Below are 21,642 nucleotides of genomic sequence, written 5' to 3' on the forward strand. Positions count from 1 at the left end.
AGATAGATAGATAGATAGATAGATAGATAGATAGATAGATAGATAGATAGATAGATAGATAGATAGATAGATAGATAGATAGATAGATAGATAGATTTTCGTGGAAGAGGAGGAGAAACCTCAGAGAGGAGGAGGAGAGAACCTAGACAGGAGGAGGACCGGAGGGAAAGGAGAGGAGATTGGAGAGAGAGCAGAGAAAAAAGGAGGATTTTTTGGAGGGGAGTTTGTTGTGAGATTTTTATTTTATTTTTTTTAGTCTCCTCTCTCTCTTCCGGTCGCCTCTCCTCCTCCACTCGTCCGCTCTGTCCCGGAGTATTTATGTCTGATTTTAGGAGCATTTAAATGTTAAACTTGATGGGTGTTTTAAACGCCACCGCCGCCAATGTCTCCTGTACTTGTAACTGCAAGCGCTACACCTCCCTCCAGAGCATGGAAATCAGTGAGTAATGACTTTTTTCTGCCTCTACCTCGCTCACTTTTTCCTTTCAAGTGTCTTAAAAATGCGTCTGTGAAGCTTCGCTGCAGGTACTCGGAAGAGCTTCTGTTTCCCTCTGCTCTTTCCACATTATTTCTTTTATTTAAACGACTGGAGTTAAGTCTTCCGTTCTGAGTCAGTTTAGAATCTGCTGTTAGTTTTAACATGTGTCATGGTACTCCCTGCAATTATTAACTGTGGTGAATATTACGTTACCCTTTCTCCTTTTCTAACGTTTGTGATTAATAACGCCTCATTTTGAACTTAAACCAAAAACCGCAAGCTTCCCCATCTCTTCCTGAAGACTCGGAATGAAAAAGCTCTTCTGTTTGGTTTAATTTATATCACATCATGGCTGTTTCGAGCTGTTTTCTTCGCCATGTCAGCTAACTTTGACAGTTTGGGGTTGCTGTGGGGGTTTTTTTTGGTCGACTTTCTGAGCCGTTGGCGTTTTCTGTCTGCTTTTGAACTTAACGCTCAGCTGACTTGGGTTTCAGAGAAAACCTGCTCCTTCATTTTGGATTTTGACGGTGAAAGTAAGACTTAAAGTGCGACGAAACTGTCAGGACGTTACCTTGGGGGGACACTGAAAGCTGATGCCCTAGGAATACCTGGGTTTGATCGGTGACAAAGCAGGGGAGTTGGAAGTTTTGTCGTCGCTTCGTCATTCGAGCAAAGCCAGACGGCTGTCTAGCCGCCCGTCTGTGTGCGCGCGTGTGAGAGTGCGCGCGCGTGTGTTTATGTGTGTGGCCGTATCCGGGAAATCCCTGTGTTCCACTGCGTGTGTTTATATTGGCGTATACTTTGTGTCGGAATCTTTGTGTGCTGTTTGGTCTAGCAAGACAGTAAAGCAGCAGCGGTCCCTGTCTGTGTAGATATATATAAAATGTGTTCTTACTATTGCGTCGTAATATTGGAGTTATTAATGACTTAACTGCCCTGTCCATGGGACCCTTCGCCTAGCTGGATCTGACTCCCTGATTCATGTCTGACGACGGTGATTTAGGTCTTTTTAGCTGAGTAAAACTCACAGTCCCAGTATATTTAAATAAAATAAATCGCAGACATGATAACACTGGATCATAGTTCCTGATGCATGAGTATGATCTATAGTTTTTAAATCTTCAAAATATGTAACTAAACCTTTAAAATAAATGCCATGGATCACAAAGTACAGTATTTGCACAGAAAATATAGAGTACACTGTAGTGCAATCTGTGCTTCATTAAAGTACTTGAGTGAAGTTATGGGGTTCTTCCAGCTGGGGACACCTACTATTAAAACTGCAAACAATCATAATGTTGTGAGGTCATTTAAGACATGAAAGCTGTGTGTGTGTGCATGTGTGTGTCACTCAGACAGCTTCAGACGCAGTTTAGGTTGTTGAAGAAGACAGTGCACACACAGACACTGCAAACAATTTAAGCCTATTGAGGTTTTTTAATGTGGCGTCATGCACATGTTGCTCGATATTGGTCTGCCATATTGGATGTGATCCAACTGTCAGTTGCTGAGGGAAAATGTTTTTGTTCCCAAGTGGATGGCATTGGTTCTTGGAGGTTTCTGGCTCTCACTAGGTGAAATTGGTAGCTAAGAAGGCTGGGAATACTGATTTTTCCCTCACGACCAGTGATTACCAGATAGTCATGGACCAATCACCAAGTCTGTATTGGGTGTTATTTACTTACCCTTACCCTATATTATCACAATGATTGTCACAAGTAAAGCAATATATCTCTCTTAATCATGTTTGAGGTTCCAGCAGCAGTTTCAGATAGAGGCCTTTTCCTTTTCCACAGCACCTTTAATGTCTTTTGCTTCACCACTTATCCAAATCTTGTCATGTATGACGAATTAAACATTTAAGATCTAGGGCAAACAAATCTTTGCAGTTTTGCAGGTTTAAACAAGCAAGCTACACACAGAGCGCTTATCTCCACCAAGGTCAGTTTCAAAGAAAATGTTCTGCATCTGTACCAAAACCGAACAGCCTCCATCTTTGCTCATGTTCCACCTCTCCATCAGGTTTCATCAAATTCGGCTTGTGTAATCCTGCTGACACACACAGAAGCCACAGACAACATCTGCATCAACAGACAATAAAAACGAGTTATAGTGAAGAACCAGACAAAGTATAAATCACATCAGTGAAATGGTTATTGATGAAATGATTAAGCATTTGCAAGTTCACCTTCATAATTGGGAAGATGTATTTGTAACAATTGTAAAAATGATTACTTTTAGTTTTCATTCAGTAGATAAATCATACATCCTCTAAAGTGCCAGAAATAGTGATAAAAAGCCAGACGTGACGTTATTAGAAGTCTTATTTGATCTGATAAATAGATCAAAACTAAAAGATATTTATTCGCAATCACATCCGCAGAGCTTAATCCAAATGAGCGATTAGATGATGACGTGATTTGCTGCCTTTTAAAAACTGAAAAGCCTTTTGAGCAATGTGTGAGAGACCTAAACTGAAGCATTAATAAAAAGGCTTAATTTCTCCTGAAAGTGATTTTTCTGGATGGTTGAAGCAATATTTTAACAAGTTTTGTGTTTTTCTCATTTAAAATTTAGAAGCCATGATAATGGAGAACGGTGACTAATGTATTTTGTGCAGAAATGGTTCATGATGGTGTCACCTGTCATTTTTCCATGCTGCCACGTTGAGATGACATAAGTCCCAAGCAGATGCTGTCAGACCAGGTTTCCCAACAATAATCCATATTGAATATACTTTGATTCTGTAAATGCATGATAAATAAAGTTATGTGCAATGCCTTGAAAACATACAAATGGTATACTTGTGACAGTTAGAAAGGTCAGTGTGTCAGTGGCCTCAATGGAGTTACTTTTGTGATGTATAGATTTCAGCAGTATAGTGTAGAAAGTTGTGCACTTACCAAGAAATAACATTTGCTTCATATGCTGCACTTTGCAGATATTTACAATTTATTCTTAATGCACAAAACACCCAAGTTATTCCACAATGCGTGCCTGACAGACAGCTAGACACTCTAATGACATATCCCCTTCCAGCTAGCTCTCATGCTACATAGCTAAGATGACACGATGTGTTCCCTCAACTTTCTGGCTGTTATTATGGTTAGACATATATGAAACACTCCAAACAGCAAGTTTTAGTACAAAATGTAATGTGTGATGGTAGATTTCAGTGCTGGTTCATTCCCAGTGACAGCTAGCTAGCAGCTCTTTAGCAGGTATTACTTGATATAGCATTGTTTGTTGTTTAAGCAGGTAAAAACGTTAAGTGTAAGAAGTATAAGCAGACTATTGTAAATATCAGCAAAATACGGCAGCTAGCATGACAAGCGCATTAAAATGTTCAATCACCAGTTTGGGTTGGTGCACAACTTGACAAAGCACTGTAGTGCCGATCCAAGCTGTAGAAATGCAATAGCTGTAAGTCACATGAAATGTTTTGGTAATATAAATAGGATTTTTTTTATTCTTAGAACCAGTCTGCGATCGAAATCTCCCAACTAGAATTCCAAGAAAGTAAGTCCATGTAAGCATGTAGTAATGTTGATAGGGGTTATGGCAATCAAGCCATGTGATAACCATAGTTGCCTCAACTTGTAACAGAGAGGCAAGATAAGAATGCAGACAGAGGCGCATACTCAATTCTTCTGTCTGAAAACAGACGTGATGTTTAGTCTGGAGGACAGGAGGAGGGAAACAGATAAACCAAAGAGGCAGACAGTGAAGAGTACTGAGCAGACTAGAGAGACAGCGGAGAGAGAAGTTACCAAGAAGAAAATGTCAAAACTTTGGAAAAAGCAAATACGGTGTCTGTAAAAAAAAAGACAGAGGAAGTGAAGGAGAAATAAGAGGAAAAAAGAACGGAACAAAAGACATTCTGGTGAATTTTAGATTGCGTAGGAGTTGACAGACTGAAACTAACGATGCGTTGGCTTTTATTAAAAAACAAAAAACAATATCACATTTAAGCTCGTTCAGCTTTACTGGGCAGTAAGCACCGGAGTGTGACAGGAAAGATGAAAAGCACAGTAGAACAAAGTAAAAGATAATCCCCGTTATGCACTTGATGCGGTGATCAAAGGATGACATGATAGAAAAAGGAGGGGTTCCCTAAATTTTTTACCTCTGAAGATCTTAAAAATAGATCTGAAGAAGAAAGCACAGATTTCATAGCAGACACCTGACATATCTGTTGCTGCATATATTAAGGCTGCCTGGTTCAGTTCACCTCTAAAAAAAACAAAAAAACCCCATCTTTAGTCATTTCACTTGAGCGGTATAAATCAGAAAGTTTCAGCTTTATCTGTCCAAGTTTTTATATCTCTTTCTGAGATTTATAAAAGACGTTAACATGGTTGTGTTAATTTTGCATTAACCAACACAAATGGTGCATCTAACTAGCAGATAATTAAAATAGTATTTCTTATAGACACTTTGAGACGACCACTGGAAATGAAATTAAGTGAAAAGCAGCTCTCCTAGCTGAGTTCTAAAGACATAATGCATCTCAAACCAATTTGGCATCCCATAGCGTGTACCTTCAAAGCTGGATTTGAAGCATTTAAACACTTTTAAGTCACTGAATTTAGATAAAAGCATTCATCTGAGATTTGTGAAAGAGCTGCAGATCCTCTGAGTCACCTCAGATTATCATTTATCTGTCTCGCTTCCTCTCATACGCATCCTTCCTTTGTCTCACAAGTTGTAATTGTAGGGTTTCGTGTACCTGTGCAGTCACACACACATATATGCAAAAACACATCTGTTCTGAGCAGCAGATATTGGTAGTCAAAGCACATGACATCAGCATTACTCACAGACTAGCCGTGTGTATGTGGAGAGGGGGAGTGAAGTCATCGCTGGTATCAGCTTGTAAGAATCATTTCCTACCAGTAGCTCAGTTTCGCTATTCATTTGTTACTACATGTCTGGCTGCCTTAACATCAACACGTCCTCAGTCTGACTCTATAGCTGACATAAATGTTATCAATAGTGTGTGTCGAAGTATGTGTGAGTTCAGCTGGAGGGTAGGAGTGTGGGTTTTTTGGTTAATGAATTTGAGAAAAACAGTCATAGAGTTCCTGAGTGGAGAGGAGGATGACGCCAACGTTGGCAGGAGGAAGGACACAATGTGACCACGCATCATGTTCAGTCACAAGGTTGATCCTTGCAACAACCCTTATTTGATCACATTGTACTTTAACCTCTTAGCATCCACCAGATCGCCAGTGAACCTTTTAGTGTTAGGGTTAAATTCCCAACAACCCTTCATAAGGAAATGTTGTTCATCTGGTCGGAGATAAGAGGAGTTGAAATGCATGAAAGACAGTCAATTTCCAAGATGACATCTTCTGCTTTTTGAAACTATGCTTGTTTAGCATGTTGCTAAAATGCAAGCTAATGTGGTTTGCTGGTGACTTCTTGGCTGTTAACAGGTTCATTGAAGACAGTTCTTGACTTTTTTGTTCTTGCATTTAGCAGTGAATTACCTCTACTAAATCTGGTAATGAAACAATGACAACTTGTAATACTAACAGGCTTTAGCTTTCAATATTTGTTCCCTCTACTAACTGTAAGGGTGGCAACATAAGTAATATACAATCTGAAAATCATCAAGACATATTTGCTCCTTTATTTACAGTTATAAATGTCTACACACTAGATCAGACTCTGAACAATATGATTTATAAGCCCACTATACCCATTTTCAGCTCCATATTTTTAATATAATATTCTTTTCAATCCAGTTCAATTTTATTTATGTAGCATTAAATCACAACAACAGCTGCCCTTAGGTGCTTGATATTGAAAGGATAGCAGAGAGAAACCCCAGAACAATCAGACGTCCCCGTATGAGCAAACACTTGGCGACAGTGAGAAGAAGAAACTCCCTTTTAAGAGGAAGAACCAGGCTCAGGGAAGAGCAGCCATCTGCTGTGACTGGTTGGTGGAGACGGCAGGGAGGGAGATAGATGAATAGATTTTCTAAACAAATGAGATTATCATTCTTGGTTTTAGCTTTTTCCCTTTTCTTAAAGCTGACTCTCTGATTGCCCAATCGTATATGAAAGATATGGCCAGCAGGTGAATGGGATTTCAATGTATATGACATTTTCACTTTCAGTGACATCATACAGAGCCATGAGTGGAAGAAATAACTGAAACAGGGTGTTTTAAGCAGTTTAAAGCCGGAACTTTTGCTGACAGGGATTCCTTGAACAGTTTAATTGAAAATGCTTGTAACAGAGTTGTATGGCAGAAAACAAGGAGCCTAATAGGTCCACTTAAATGAAACATTAGTCCAGAGAATTTCACATTAAAATGATACGGAAGAGGGAGATAATTTCACTAGACTAGCCTAACTAGTTTATTGATTTACACTTTCCTGCATTTTAAACAACATATTTTTTCTTAAGGAATTAAATATATGAAGTTTGTGTTGTAAACCAGTAAAAGTGATGACTCTGATTAACCTTAACCACAACCAAAAGAATCCAGTTTTCACTCGTAATTCTGTGACAAGAACATTACTCTCTCCTGATCTTAGTTTGGATAATTGCACCTACTTGCACCAAATTCAACAAGAATACATGTAAGTTTTATGTATAGCGTGACAATCTCACATCTAAAATTCATCCCGTCATTCTGTCGCTATCATGTGTCACGCTGTTAAAATGAAAATCCCTCCCACATCCTGTTTGGGCTGCAGCTTCCATGTGGCCCAAGACATGATGTGCATTAAAAAACAGGAAAAAAAGCTTCACTTTTTTTCTCCCATTTCTGCTTTTGACAGATTATTTTTGGCACGAAAGTACATCCTGAGGCAACCTGCATGGAAATCTGTCTTTGATTGTTTTACTGTAAACTGTGGTAGCAACACAGGAATGACGCATAACGCTCCTTTTGACATATCTGTCACCTTTATATTGGCACATTGTTTGGGGGCTGTTGACTGATTATTTCTTCAGAATAATTAAACAGTGTATTATTTCAGGGAAAGGGTTTCAGCAAAGTGCTGAAAATAGAGTTAAATTCTTTCTTCCTTTCTCACTCACTCAGTGAATCATGGAAATTAAATGACTGAGTCTGTTCTGGCTGGCCTCCTAGACTTATTATGTAAACCGCTCTGTCTGGCTGTCTCAGTCCTCTGTGTGAGTGTGCATGTGTGCGCACGCGTTCACATGTGTTAGTCTGCGTTTGTCTGTTAATTTCCTCCCTGTGTGACAGTGTATTTCTGTGTGAGCAGTCAGTTGAGGGGGGATTGAGAAAGAAAAAACAATATAAACAATAATGTTCCTTATTGGACTTTTCTCGCAGCTAAAGAAGATGGGTTGGCGTGGATCAAATTCTGCCTTTTGTGTTTCATTTTTCTGTGACTGACAGCTGGCATCGTCCCAGAAACAGAATCGCTTTAATCCCGTGTACGATATACAGATAGTAATTTGTCTTCAAAAGAATTACCACAAAAAGTTGGCACATCTGCTTCCCCTTTGTTCAGTTTCCGATAACGCACGACTCCTGAGTAACTGGGTTCAGTGTCTTGCTTAAGGGCACAAAGAATAGCATTTCCTATTTACTGCGAATTGGTGAGAAATTGCCTCTTTCCAACGTTTCTCACCTCCTTGCTTGTTTCATCCTTGATTTTTCCATTTCACCTCCTGTCTTGTATTCAATTTCATGCATTTTTTAAAATTCTAGTGGCGGATATGTCAAATTGATTCATTTTCATTAGTGGTTTTTAACAGTGATCAACCATATTTGTATATTTAATATTTATGATATTTAATCATTTGAGGAATAGCCGATGCCCTTTATCAGTTTCTTTTTTGTATTGTTTTTTATTGTTGTTGTTTTTTTTTAAATTTAGTTCCTTTTTTGTTCTCTAGAAGCAGAAAAAGTCTTTTTCATTTTAAAATTTTTCAGGTTTCCATCACATTATCCTTGAAAATTCAGTCAGAGCAAAATGTATGCGATCCAACAACAATATCAGTTACTGACAAAGTTAAATGAGGGTTTTCAGAGATGTTAGAGAGACGCATTGCTCTCAATGAAGTATGGACTGAAATCTATGGGAGGTAAATGGACTGGTGTTTTTATAGTGCTTGTCTACTCTTGCTGAGCACTCAAAGCCCTAAAACACTACAAACCACATTTACCCATTCAAACATCATTCATTTCTATCACTTTAAACACTTACCTATCACACTCACACCATCAATGGATGCATCAGGGGCAATTTGGGGCTTAGTATCTTACCCAAGGACTTGAGGAGATGGTGATCAAACCACTGACCCTTATATTAGTAGACTACTTGCTCTACCTCCCGAGCTGCAACTATATAGGTATCAGGCAGCTTTAACCTCCGGTCAGTTATACTTTGACAGTCTTTTCACAGTAGATATATATATACTTATATTTTGCGAAGTCAATACTAATACCGAGCCTTTTGTAATTTAAAAACCTGCATAAGTAGAGGTTCCTTAGTTGGTGATGGTTCTTTGAAGAACCAGAGAACGTTTAAAAAATTTGAAACAAGTTTTCCAAGAGAAGATAGCGAGAGTTGCCGCTAGAAGATGAGTATCAACCTGCATACTTAATTTCTAATGCAAGAAACGTCCAAATGTGCCTTTTTTTCCATAGTGGGTGAAAGACTGAAAGTTGAGGCACACAACAATGTGTGCTGCTGGTAAAGTTTCTGGGCAGCCTTTCCTCATAACAGCCATCCCTTAAGAGTCTCTCCATCTAAAGCAATGCATTATCGGGGGCTGTAACATCTTTTTACTGAATTTTAAATGTGAAAATGTGATGCTGTAATCTTATTATAATGTATATATGTGCACCCTGTCTCCTCTTTAATGGGTGAAGCAGTCTGAATAAAACATTCAAAAACTGTAAAATAATTTGGTTTATATGTTGGTTGGTTTATATCATATATTTTATGTTTATTTCAGCATCTCCTTGTGGGAACGTTGTTATGGTCTCTGTTTCCGTTTGTTTCACGTCATGTTAAACATATATATCATCCGTAGGTAAATTAAGAGTCACCAAAAAAAAAGCTTTTGCTTGCGTAGGGTCGAGGATGTATATATGCATATACACACAAATAAATATGTTTAAAGTAAACATAGTCAGGTTTTATTTTTAAATAATTTTTCTTTTCTTAAAAATTGAATTTTGACTAAGTAGACAAAAAACATTATTAATTCAACAATTACTGGATTAAATAACACACAGTTGCAGATTTAAAGTGTTTTTTCCTTCATTCTTTGTTTAAATCCTTTCGTTCCTTTTTATTCAGCCTCTCAGCTGTTCATTGTTTCTCGGTCTAGACACCAACAACACACACACAGCTCGAAAAAGTCACCAGCATGTTCTCATCATGCATATATGTAGATGCATGCAGTGTGTGTGTGTGTCTAGGGGGTCTGGGTCAGCAACACTTTGGGGAGTTTGTGTTTGTGTGAGTGTGTGCTTTTTGCATATTATCTGCATACCAGTCAGCATTCAGCTGAGCCTCTTGTAGGCTGTTGGACCCATATTGTCCCATTAATTAGTCTGAAGTCAGAGCCAGCCCTATATGTCTGTCTCTCAGTGTGAATAAATCCATACAGAGACTGTCTGAGGTCCAAGAGGCTGGCTCTATAAATAAAGGCAATGACTGTCTGCCTGCTGTAGGAATAGACTCGCACACAGTAATGTGGAAAAGATTGTCTCTTGTTTTTCGTTAATTACGCTGAGGACGAAAAATAAACCTTTATGACTGTCTGGTCTAAATACTTCAATTGTTGTGTGTCAGTGTAGTTTAAAAAAAAGACTGTTTTCTTATTAATTAGTCTGGGACAGAGGAAGTTGCTAACGTTAATGTCTGATTACGTGTTGAGAAGAAATTAAAGTGTCCCTTGGCTTTTGTTAATTGGTCTGAGTCATAATTTGTCTGTCTGGTCTTTTAAGAGCGTGGTGTCACCTGCTAATGTGGAACAGGTCATGAACGCAGGCTTGTCTGCTGAAAAGAAAATTTAAATTATTATTATTTTTTATCTTTAAGAGTTTGTGTTTTTGTCACCTCTGTACGCGTATGATTGGATGTCTACATGGAATTTAAACGTGATGTCATGTAGAGACTATTCTGAGTGACACGTCAGTAGTTTCATAAGTAAATTGGTGAATCGTTTTCCTTTGTTTTCTCAATTACAAAGTTTCTCCAGTTGAATCTGTTCATACTTAAGATCAATGTTTATTTAGTCATTTAGAATCGCACCCCTATGGCATTAATATGGAATCTCTGGTGTTAAATGAATTAGAGTGATACTCAGAATGAAAGTCATCAAAACTGTAGTTTATGAGTCATCTTGTTTAATTAACATTTAGCAATATTTTTGCCTTAAAAGGTTAGTAACTCTCCTGATGGACCATCGGCTTTTTCACATTAACCTAACTTGAAGAAACATGAAAGTAGTTGAGTGATTTCAGACGTTGTGGGAAGAAATATCAAGATTATGTTTAAGTTATGTCAAAGGCCTCCATGAGTAATTCAGTTTGCAGATTTTCATTAGACATTCGGATATTCAGATGTATGCAAATGTTTGCTGTGTCAATGGTGGCATTTTTGCATTTGAAACCAATGTCGTGCTGCATCTGCTGGGAGGCAGTGGGTGAAGTGAAACAGTCTGAGTATCTTTAAGGGTAAAGGTCAAGGGTCAGGTCAGGAGAAGGCAGGGAGGAGGAGGGGTGAAAGGTTCATTGTCACAGTGGAGGGGGTTGGTTTTGGTTGTTTGTGTGCCTTCTCCCATAATATTTCTCCTCACTAACTATATTATGTTAATGAATTCAGTTTTATGTTCCTTGTTTGTTTTTTTTAAGTGCAGATATATTTATGAGACCTTTGATGACTGATTGATTTGTTTCTCTCCACCTGCTGACAAAGCTACCAGTAAATATAACAACTGGACATATTGATGCTGACTGCAGGAAGCCACAGATCAATATAGATAGCCAAATCTCAGCACAGGGTTGGAGCAGGCTCCAAAAATGAAAAATCTGCATGCTGAAATCAAAAAATTAGAACAAACGAGTGTTTTAAACACACATTTTTTTGACGTCCTTGTCTAAGAAAATATTTGAAACTGCAGTGCTCAATGAAATTATTGCTTAAAATTTAAGGTTAGAAGTCTAAACCATGAGTGTCAAATGCCCAGCCAGCCAGAAGATCCAAAACAACCCACTGGATGGTTTTTCAATGTCTGAAAATTTCAGTGAAGCAGGTCTTAACTTTTGAACTTTTCTCTGTGTTTTTGAAAAAGGAAGCACTGCGCTGACAGTGTCTAAGAATGAATCATGTCGTGAAAGTCTTTCATACTGTATCATTCAAGCCAGATGTCTGAATCATCACCAGTTTTACAGCCTTCTTACTGACAAAGACCTTACGTGTGGCCTGCCCTACCACACCAAAGCAAAGTTGTTAAGCCAGGTAGGCAAAGTGTTTATTTGATTTATGACAGTAGCCTTTGTGGTGACAGTAGCCTGAGTGAATATGGAAGACGGACACATATTATTGAGATTCCACATACTTTTCTGAAGACATCTCAGACTTGAAATGAATGGCTCATATGAAGTCAGAGTGTCTTCTAAAACAAATGGAAAAATTTAGACAGTGTTTTTTTCATTGCTATTTTTCCTTGATTCACTGATCTAGCCCACTTGAGATTAAATTGGGCTGTATGTGGTTCATGAAAGAGTCAAGACTAAACTTGGATGATTGTCAACTACTGGAGAGCATCTTACAAAAAAGACAAAAGCATAGATGATTTTCACCAAATGTGAAAAAAGGATTTGAGTTACGTAAGTCACCACATACGTATTTTGGCCTTTTGTGTGGATATACCTTACATTATGTTCGGAAGCAATCCGTGATGTAGATTTCACACAAAGACGTTTTGTGCGACATTTACGATGATTTGTCAACCAATCAGCTGCCCTCACTGCTAGACAGAGTCTAGACAATGGACACTTCAGTGTACAAAGCACACACATACACTCCCATTCCCCCCACCCACGCGACACAGACGCTCATGACCGTGGGCTTGACCCCTGTGCGCACACACACTCAGACTTCCAGAGAGAACGCGTCTGCCTCCTTTGCCCTCTGGCTCACAGGAAACAGCTGGGACCACGTCATTTGCATCCTCAAACACACACACACACACACACACACACACACACACACAGAATGCCACCATGACTCCTCCTAGCTGTTTATATTGCTAATAATTATCATTACATATTCAACCATTCAAACACATAGACACAAACCAAGCTCCACCTAAACGCCAAGTAACCCCCTCACTCTCTGACTGTGACAAACGCACATACATTTACACACGTACACACTGAGTGGATTTCAGTGTGTCTAGACAGAGCAGCAGGCTAGAAAAGCACACAGACAGCCCCTGTACTCCGCTTCAGATGCACATTAAGGATGTGATTCTAATGGTTTTAGGGCTAAAAGGTGAGAAAATAAAAGCCCACATGCACATCAAAACAAAGTTATATTACAATCATGCTCTTGCACTGTGGCCAAGTCTACATCCCCACTAAGCTGGCTCAGTCGGAAAACACATCTTTTCCTTTCCACTGTGGCCTTTTGTTCACATTCGATGGTGTTTTTCAAAGCCCAAAGCAGATCTCCTGGTCTACAGAGCAGCTAAACATGTAAATGTTGGCCTCAGATTTTTGATCATTGGAAAAATCGAAAAGTTGATCATGGGGAAAAGTATGCAACCTAAGCCTGCTTATGGTGGAATCTATTCGCTTTTTTAGAAAGGGTTTATAAGGAGTAAGGGGTTTACCTATAAACTAATGTGCTCTGAGAATAGAATAGAACTAAACTTACTGTTGGTCAAACAAACAAGCAGCCTCGGTGCTCTTCAGTCAGTTTTTTATAGCTATGTCTGCACTACTACAGACTGCAGAAAGAAAAAGAGCTTTAAATGGCCGGAGACTTCACAGAGTGCATTTCAATGCATTTAAATATTTAATGTTTAAACTGTAAAAAAACAAGCAGAGGAAAAAGTGAATTTCGAACACAAACATATCCCCAAATAAATAATGATGCAAATAACGGTGCAATGGTTTGATCCTATGATCAAGGGTTTGTTCAGGGGGTCACATAGGGTGGCACTGGCCCATCTCAAAAATTTCACCACTTTGCAAAAGAGTTCAATGTAAAACAGATTTCAGGCTCCTTTGCAGCACTAATTTTCACTTAATGCTATTTGTATAAGGGCGCGCAGACCTGCACATTAACATGAAGACTCTGCCTAATGTTTCTCCAAATTTCTGCTCAGTGTATATTTCTGATAAAATATTATGATAATGGCATTGCATTATATAGATTCTTCAAAACTATATAAGATGAAAACGCTGTAGGAGAATTTTTCAGCAGAAGAAGAAAGCTTTTTGAAATTTTATTTTTGGTCAGATTTAGCAAATATTTGACTGTTTCATGTTTCTGTATTTGCAGTTTTTATGTCTCGGCAATAATAAAGGTAATAATACTTCTTCGAATGCTATCGAGATGAGCTGTTGAGATGGCTGTTGAGTTTTAAGACTTGCTTTTGGAAGGAGTTAGATAGTTCTGCTGCCCACAAGTGGCAGAAAAATCTGTGAACGGAGCTTCCAGCATCTGTGGTGTCTCAGCCTGACAGCTGTTTTTGTTTTACGTAAACATACCAAATTTTAGTCCATTAAAGTCTTTGTGACGGCCTTGATTGTGCTCTTCATGTAAGCATGGGGACCACAAGACTTGATGATGATGGGTAGGAATGAGAAAACAGGAAATTTAAAAGAAAACAACATGTTGCCTTCATCGGATGTACATGTCTGATGAAGGTTTGTTCTTTTTACTATTTTTAGCCATGACTCAGTGTCCAGCCGCTCCATGGCATCAGACTTAAATTTGTATTTGGCTACCCCACACAAAGTCCACAAGACCTTTTGGAGTCAGTTGAAGTGAAAATTCAACTTGAAAGGTTTAAGGAACTTCTTAGAAGTTTTTTTTTTTTTTGTCTCCTAAATGCACCACAGTATGGAAGGAGACAAACTTTAAAATAGCTAGTTTCTTTAAAAAAAGACAAACAATTCCCATCACACCTGCACTGACAGATTCCTGGCTACATCAGAAACACGATCGCTGCTCACATTGTGTCCACTAGCTTCCCACACCTTCCTCAGTGAGGAGACGGTAGACTTTGCCAGCTGGCATGCACACCTTAATGTGAGGCCCATATCATTTTGTGCTCTGGAGGCATGGAGCCAGTTTCCCAGCTTGTTTGCCATCCATCCATTAAGCTTTCACAACACACACCCTCTTATGGTAAACATTTCTGACCCTGATGATACCTAGAAACATCAACAGCATTAAAACACTGTCGGCTGTAAGTACAGGGAAAATATCATTGCTCTCTCGCAGACAGATTTCCACGTGTATGTTGGGTTTTTGCCAGATGTCTCTTGCAATAAACGTTAGAGCTCTACATGTCTACCACAAAAATATTCAGACGGTGAAATATTTTCACCCTTTATTCCCCCCCACCCCCCGCTCCTGCTCATTCTTTCCTTTTTATACTTTCCATGCAGTTCTTTGTTTCAGCTTTGTTGCAGTCATGCTGTTTGGGTTTCTGCAGAAAATTGTTTTGTCTAAACTAGAGGTTATCTCATCTCTAGCACACAGACACATACACACACGCAAAGGCACAAAAGCAAAGGCGTGTTGATTCATGTGGAGGATAAAGAAAGGACATGAGCTGATTAGAGGTGAGTCTTTAAGAAAGAAAGTGCCCTCTCAGAGCCAGGTGTTTTTGAACGTTTTAGCCAGCAGGCTCTGAGAGTGCACTTTCTTTCTTAAAGACTCACCTCTAATCAGCTCTCGTGAGGCAGGTGAGGCTTCGGTTTCTTGCTCAACGGCACCTGAATAATAAAGGAAGCATTCAGGTGTTCACTTGTTGCTATTGTTGGATTGCAGTTTATAAAGAGAGTCAGGGTGGCGGTGTTGGTCAAGGGAGGGTAAGAATGTGTTTAGTCATCAAATGGTTCAGTATTTCCTTAATGGAGCATGTTAATGTAAACAGAGAACATCAAATGTAGCATTTACATTATTATTCCACCATCATCATAGGTATTGGCATCTGTTACAATTCTTCAATGAAATAAAAGGAGCGACTGCCTGGGAGGGGATTTGCTACTAACTTTAGGAAATTAGCAAAACGTGTGTTAGGATAGGCTTTCTGGTTTTTAATACAACCACAAATAGTCTGGTTGCACTTCAAAACCACAAAAAAGTCTTAGAAGATACTAAGGAAAATAGTACAACTTTTCCAAATGACTTATTCTTGAAGCATAGATCGTGAAACCTTAAACTTCAACAGGTTGCTGCTTGTGAAATGACAGCGTTTGCTTATTATGTTTTTTTAATTCTAAAAGCAGACCAAATATGTTTGGAATTTGGACTTCGTCGCTATGATCCTGAGCAGATAAATGAGTAAAGCGCCAAATCACAACAGCAGTCGCCTCAAGGCGCTTTTTATTGTAAGGTAGACCCTACAATAGTAAAATTGTTCATTATTGAGAAAAAAATATATAATGAAAGTTAGAATTAAGAGCCTTCTGAGCAAACCTACTCCTTATTTCGAGTCTTTGTTTGGCCTCCACCTCTTCAGCTGTTAGTGTGTAACTTGTAACTGCGTAACAGGTGTGTCGTTTTTAAAAGAGATTAATTATGAACACAGCTTCCTAGCAAGTCTTTAAAAGAAAGAGCTGTAAAATTTGTGAATTCATCAATACAAGATTTTAGATTATGTTCAGTCATCCAATTCATCACTGATATCAAAATATTTAATAGTAGAGCTTTTAGTGGGGATTGGTACTTGAATCACATGGCATCCAGTCTGAGCACAACAGATTTTCGTGCACAGTAAATCATTAACATCGTTCTCAGTGTTTGCTTGTGTTCCGCACACACTCACTGTAGCCGCAGACAGAAGTGCTTTTAATTCATTAACCATTGTTTATTAATGTGGAATTGATTTTCCCATGCAGACACACAAAAACGCACACAGGGTCAGACAGACATTGTTTTGTCTAGCCAGGTGTGTGTGTGCGCGCGTGTGTGTGTGTGTGCATGAAAGGACTGGCTGAGCGAGTTTTGATTTGGCAGCTGGAGACGAATGCCTGGCTCACACACACACACACACACACACACACACACACACACACACACACACACACACACACACACATTTGCCTCGTTTTGCAGGCTTGATCACAAACTCATTACCTCTATAACTGCTTTTAGCTTATCTTAGGCATACACACACCTGCAGAACACAACAGGTTTGTCCTTGAATATTTATTACACTAAATTCATACCTCCTTAGTGACCCTTTATCACTGAAACACCACTAATTTTTCTCAGTATTATTTCTTTTATATTCTTCTAAATGCATAAAAATTCACTATTAGTGGGCTATTGTGATACATTTAATGCTATGAGTCATTTTTAACAAGTTTTTTGGAGCATGGCTTAAAACAGTTCTCTATTGAGGATACGCAAGTAAAATAATTTATAACTGTTTTGTCAGATAAAAGCAAACTTTTGGTTTCTTTCAGCTTTTGGACGTAGCTCAAAATGTCTTAGATGTTAGAAACCCATTTAGTGACTTAGCACACTTACAAATTCTTGCTCACTAAAGTGACCGACTAAGATTAAACTAATAGTAGCTGAAAAAAATCAGTAACATCTCATCAAAATTTTAAAAAAAAAATCAGCCCAATTTCCCCAATCCATGTATACAGGATGCATCTTAATACTACTTAGAGTAGAGAGTTGGGTGTTCGTCTTGTAATTGGAAGGTTGCCGGTTCCAGCCCCGGCTCGGACAGTCTCGGTCGTTGTGTCCTTGGGCGAGACACTTCACCTGCCGCCTACTGGTGTTGGCCAGAGGGGCTGATGGCGCGATATGGCAGCCTTGCTTCTGTCAGTCTGCCCCAGGGCAGCTGTGGCTACAACTGTAGCTGCCTCCACCAGTGTGTGAATGTGAGAGTGAATGAATAGTGGAATTGTAAAGTGCTTTGAGGGGTCCCGAAAAACGCTATATAAATGCAATCCACTATTATTATTACTTATTGCATTAAATCGTGACATTGAAATTCATTATTACCATTAATTTAAATCAAACAACAGGAAATTAATCAACGACTGTTTGGATAATTGAAGTCATTTCTGGCCAATAACATGAAACATTTGACAAATCTGTGCCAGTTTTTACATTAACGGAATTTCTTTATTCTTCAAACTGTTAATCAGACACCGCTAGACATTTGACAATGCTGTCTGGAGTCTAGAAAAATGCGACAGCGATTCTTTTTCTAATGTTTTATAGAACAAATATTTGGTTAATAAGCAGCAATAATCTCAGAAGAGTCATTAGCTGGAGCTATGAAAGAAATATCGTGCACTGGCACATTTATCATATTGAATCACGTCCTCTTGTGATAAGTTATCAACACACTGGTGCCAAATACTTAACGTTTTTATTAAAGCATTCAGGAGATCTAAACGGGCTACCCTGCCAGTCTTAGGTCACTTAAAGACTCCTTATGGTGGAGCGTATAAAATGAATGAGGGTAAAGTGAAGAGAGGGGTGTCACTGTACTGTGATGTGTTACTGTAAACAACCTAATGTAATAATATCATATTGAAAACTGATCCTTGGCTCTCAGCCCCTAGTGTATGCCAGTTATAATATGCATGATATCCGTACTGTTCTTTTATGACAGAAATAATAATTGTGTATACTAAAATGAAATCGTGATTATTTAACTATTGGCTTTACAAACACACACATTCATTAACAGGGGACGTGGTGGGAACACTGGGTTATCATGTTGAAAGCTGGGCCCAGACTGTGGGTCCAAGTGAGGCCTGTGGCTCGGCAAAGATGTGGAGAGTGAGGGAGAGCTGTCCTGACGTGAAGTGGGCCTGGCAAGAGACCATTAGCAATGTGGAGAAAAAGGCAACTGTAGGCAATCATTAATGATCCAACCATTAATGAGCCCTCTGCAGGTTTATCCATGCAAAGTGTGTTTCAACTTTTTAATTCCCACTAGAAAGATTTTGTTGATCAAAGGCTCATTTTCAGTTATTTGAAATAGAGTTGAACCAGTAACTGATTTTTTTTTAAAGAAGGTCAAAAAGTGCACAGCTACAAAGAAAAGAGGAGCGCTGAATTTTTAAAAAATGAATGAGGGACAATAATTATTTTATCCATGTAAGCTTGTAGATGTAGAATACAGAAAAGACTAGTCATGCACAAAAGTAAATGTAACAATATAACAGTAAAGGTTGGTGTAATTTTGCTGTAATAGTACTGCTAAAGGGCACTTTGGCAAAAATTTGCCACTGCTGACAGAAGGAATTGAACCAGTAACTTTGTTAGCTAACCTGATGACCTGTAAATGTGTGTCTGTGTGCGCGCAGCCACTGATTGCACGCTGCTAATGATTATTATTATGTCTAGTGTCACTTTGGATCAGGTCCATTATAAACACACACACGCGAATGTGACCTGCCCCGTGACTTTCTTGTCTCTTTCTCATTCAAATGAACACCGTGTGTGTTTGTGAACGAAGGTCTATCTGTGTGCGTGCGCGTCTGCGTGTGCGGGGGTGCGAGACGACAGGGGTAGTCTAGCTCCTTCTGGCTAGAATTATAATGAGCAACACACACATACACTCGCGCGCGCACACACAAACACAGAGCCAGACAAGCAGCTGATAATGAGGTTTGATTTTCATATGTTTCAGACAGAATGCTCTGCAGGTCAGGTAGTACACAGAGGAGCAGTGTGTGTGTGTGTGTGTGTGTGTGTGTGTGTGTGTGTGTGTGTGTGTGTGTGTGTGTGTGTGTGTGTGTGAGAACACTGAGTGAATGATTTCCGGTCTCCTTGTTGGACTTTACATACTGTCACTTTTTCCATTGTTAACATTGATGGCTTTGCGTGTCCAGTACAGTACGAGGTGTGTTGTTTGCATTTGTCTGTGCTTTGTTTCCATTTCGCTGATGTTTCTGATGTCAGCACAGCAGGGATTCTATTTAATTTTTATTCATTTCCTTTATCATCCCACAGCTCAGCCAGACTCCTGCAAACCAGAAAAAACAAATATTCTTAAGACATGCAGAAACATAACTGTAACTGTGTGGTCAGGATAATGTCTTTTATACAGTTTTACATTTTTTACTGTAATAATTTTGGTGAAAACAGTGCAATTGCTATAACAGAATTAACGATAAAAAATGAGTTATTTCTGTAAAACCTTTGGACAACAGATGCCAAACACAAGACAACTATAATAAATACCGCCCACATGCTGAGAGCTAGTCAAACAAACAGCATGGTTATATCTTTTTAATAGCAACTTCAAAACATGGCCAACTTCAGAAAACAGACATACGCATACATATCATAGAGAGTAAAACAAAGTCAAGCCAAAAAGCAAAATATTTACAATTACAAAAATGCATTAGTGGTATTGAAATTGCATTTTTTTTTAAATAAAATGTAATTAAGCTAATGTACAGTACTGTAGCTCAGTATATTCACCACCTGTCACGAAAGTAATTCTTCTTCCAGTATTTTTACAAGAAACCTCAAAAAGCTGTGAACTCGTAGAACTTTAATCAGTTGTGTTGCAATTGTTTTAGGTGAAAACAGCATAAAACATGAAAGCACCAAACTTACTGATTAGTGCGACCTGCTCAATGAGACGTTTCAGTACTATAGCTTTTAATGCTATCCAAACACATTTACTTTTTTCTAATAATAATCCTTATTATTATTATTCAGTTTTATTAAAGTTGTCATTGGTTCTTGTTAAAAAACAAAGACTTTTGTATTTTATCATTCGTATTTAAAAAAAACTGAGTCAAATGTGTTATTAGGGTGGACTCTGAAAGGTCATTAAAGTCTGAAGGTCAAAGTGTCAAAGGTCACAGCACCTGTATTGTATTGGTGAGAGCTGGCAGCATGCTTTATGTGTTTCATGGTCAGGATATTTAGTTTACTCAGAGTCAGTGACCTACTCTCTGCTAGAGTTAGCATAGCTAGCGTTCCAGATGGGACTTGCAATTTAACATGGGAGTTCCCTGGATTAACACTCTAAATTTAGACTAATGCTTCTCTGTCCTTCTTCCACTCCAGCACTCATCTATTCCATACACCCAGTTCTTACACCTATTACATATCCTCCAGTTCTACTTTATTTTGTCTTGTTGTAAAATGTCTGCACTGAGCATTTAGATAAGGTGGTTACTTACATGGTGAAATAATGCTCTTTATCACAATGGTAGTGATGGCTGTTTTGTTTTTTTCCCTTATCCATTTAGTTTTAAAATTTGATATATAGACTGTGATATCGGTATTTGTTTTATTATTATTATTACAGTACAGTGGTTTGACATAGTGAACCTCTGTACTGATTTGCATGCATTCATTTTTTTTGTTTTTACAGGGAAAGAATCTCCATTTGAGATGGATTCAGATATGTCAGCACATTTTGCTTGCTGTTACCTCTAACTTCTTCCTGGGTTCAAACCCGGGCAGGGCCTTTCACTCATTTGCACCTTCTCTCCGTACTTGCACGTATTTCTCTGGGAGCTCTGGTTTCTTCCACCATCTAAAACAATGCCCTAGCCAGCAGGATCTGGTCCTCATTTGCAAAGTAGGCTTTGGGTAATGTAAAATTACACACTGGGCAAGTGGATCATGTAAAGTTACAGTTCTGGTTTTACATTTTGTTAATCATCTGTTACATTCGCAATCGTCACACTTTTGGGCTTTAAAATGCTTCAGTCGGTGAGTCTATTGACAACTTTACTGTCTAGTATTTCAATACATCAACTGTCAAATTCCTGTACTTTACACTGCAGCAGAGGTCCTTAGCTAATGTTCCTGCTCTCATTAAAGTCTGTGTGTGTGGGTGTGTGTGTGCTCGGTTTAAGTAACACATGACTGCGTGTTGTCCCAAACAAGACGTGATGAGAGAGAAGTTTCCTTTTTCAGAGCAAAGACTAATGAAAGATGAGAATCAGAAATGGGATGACGGTTAGAG

General features: G+C 38.7%; 1 protein-coding gene across 2 annotated transcripts in view; it reads left to right on the plus strand.

Moving 5' to 3' along the window:
• The first annotated feature begins 193 nt into the window (after positions 1 to 193).
• Positions 194 to 21,642, plus strand: part of pmepa1 (prostate transmembrane protein, androgen induced 1) — a 40,619-nt gene continuing 19,170 nt past the window's right edge. For both annotated transcript variants that reach the window (XR_006055184.1, XM_005938059.3), the window contains exon 1: positions 194 to 439. Coding sequence is in view for 1 of the 2 variants with exons in the window: in XM_005938059.3 (XP_005938121.1) it covers positions 343 to 439 (97 nt within the window). In the remaining variant the exon portion in view is untranslated. The remainder of the gene's footprint in view (positions 440 to 21,642) is intronic.

The sequence above is a fragment of the Haplochromis burtoni genome, unplaced genomic scaffold (assembly GCF_018398535.1).
Source record: "Haplochromis burtoni strain Fernald_Lab_line unplaced genomic scaffold, NCSU_Asbu1 Contig_239, whole genome shotgun sequence".
Lineage (NCBI taxonomy): Eukaryota > Metazoa > Chordata > Actinopteri > Cichliformes > Cichlidae > Haplochromis > Haplochromis burtoni.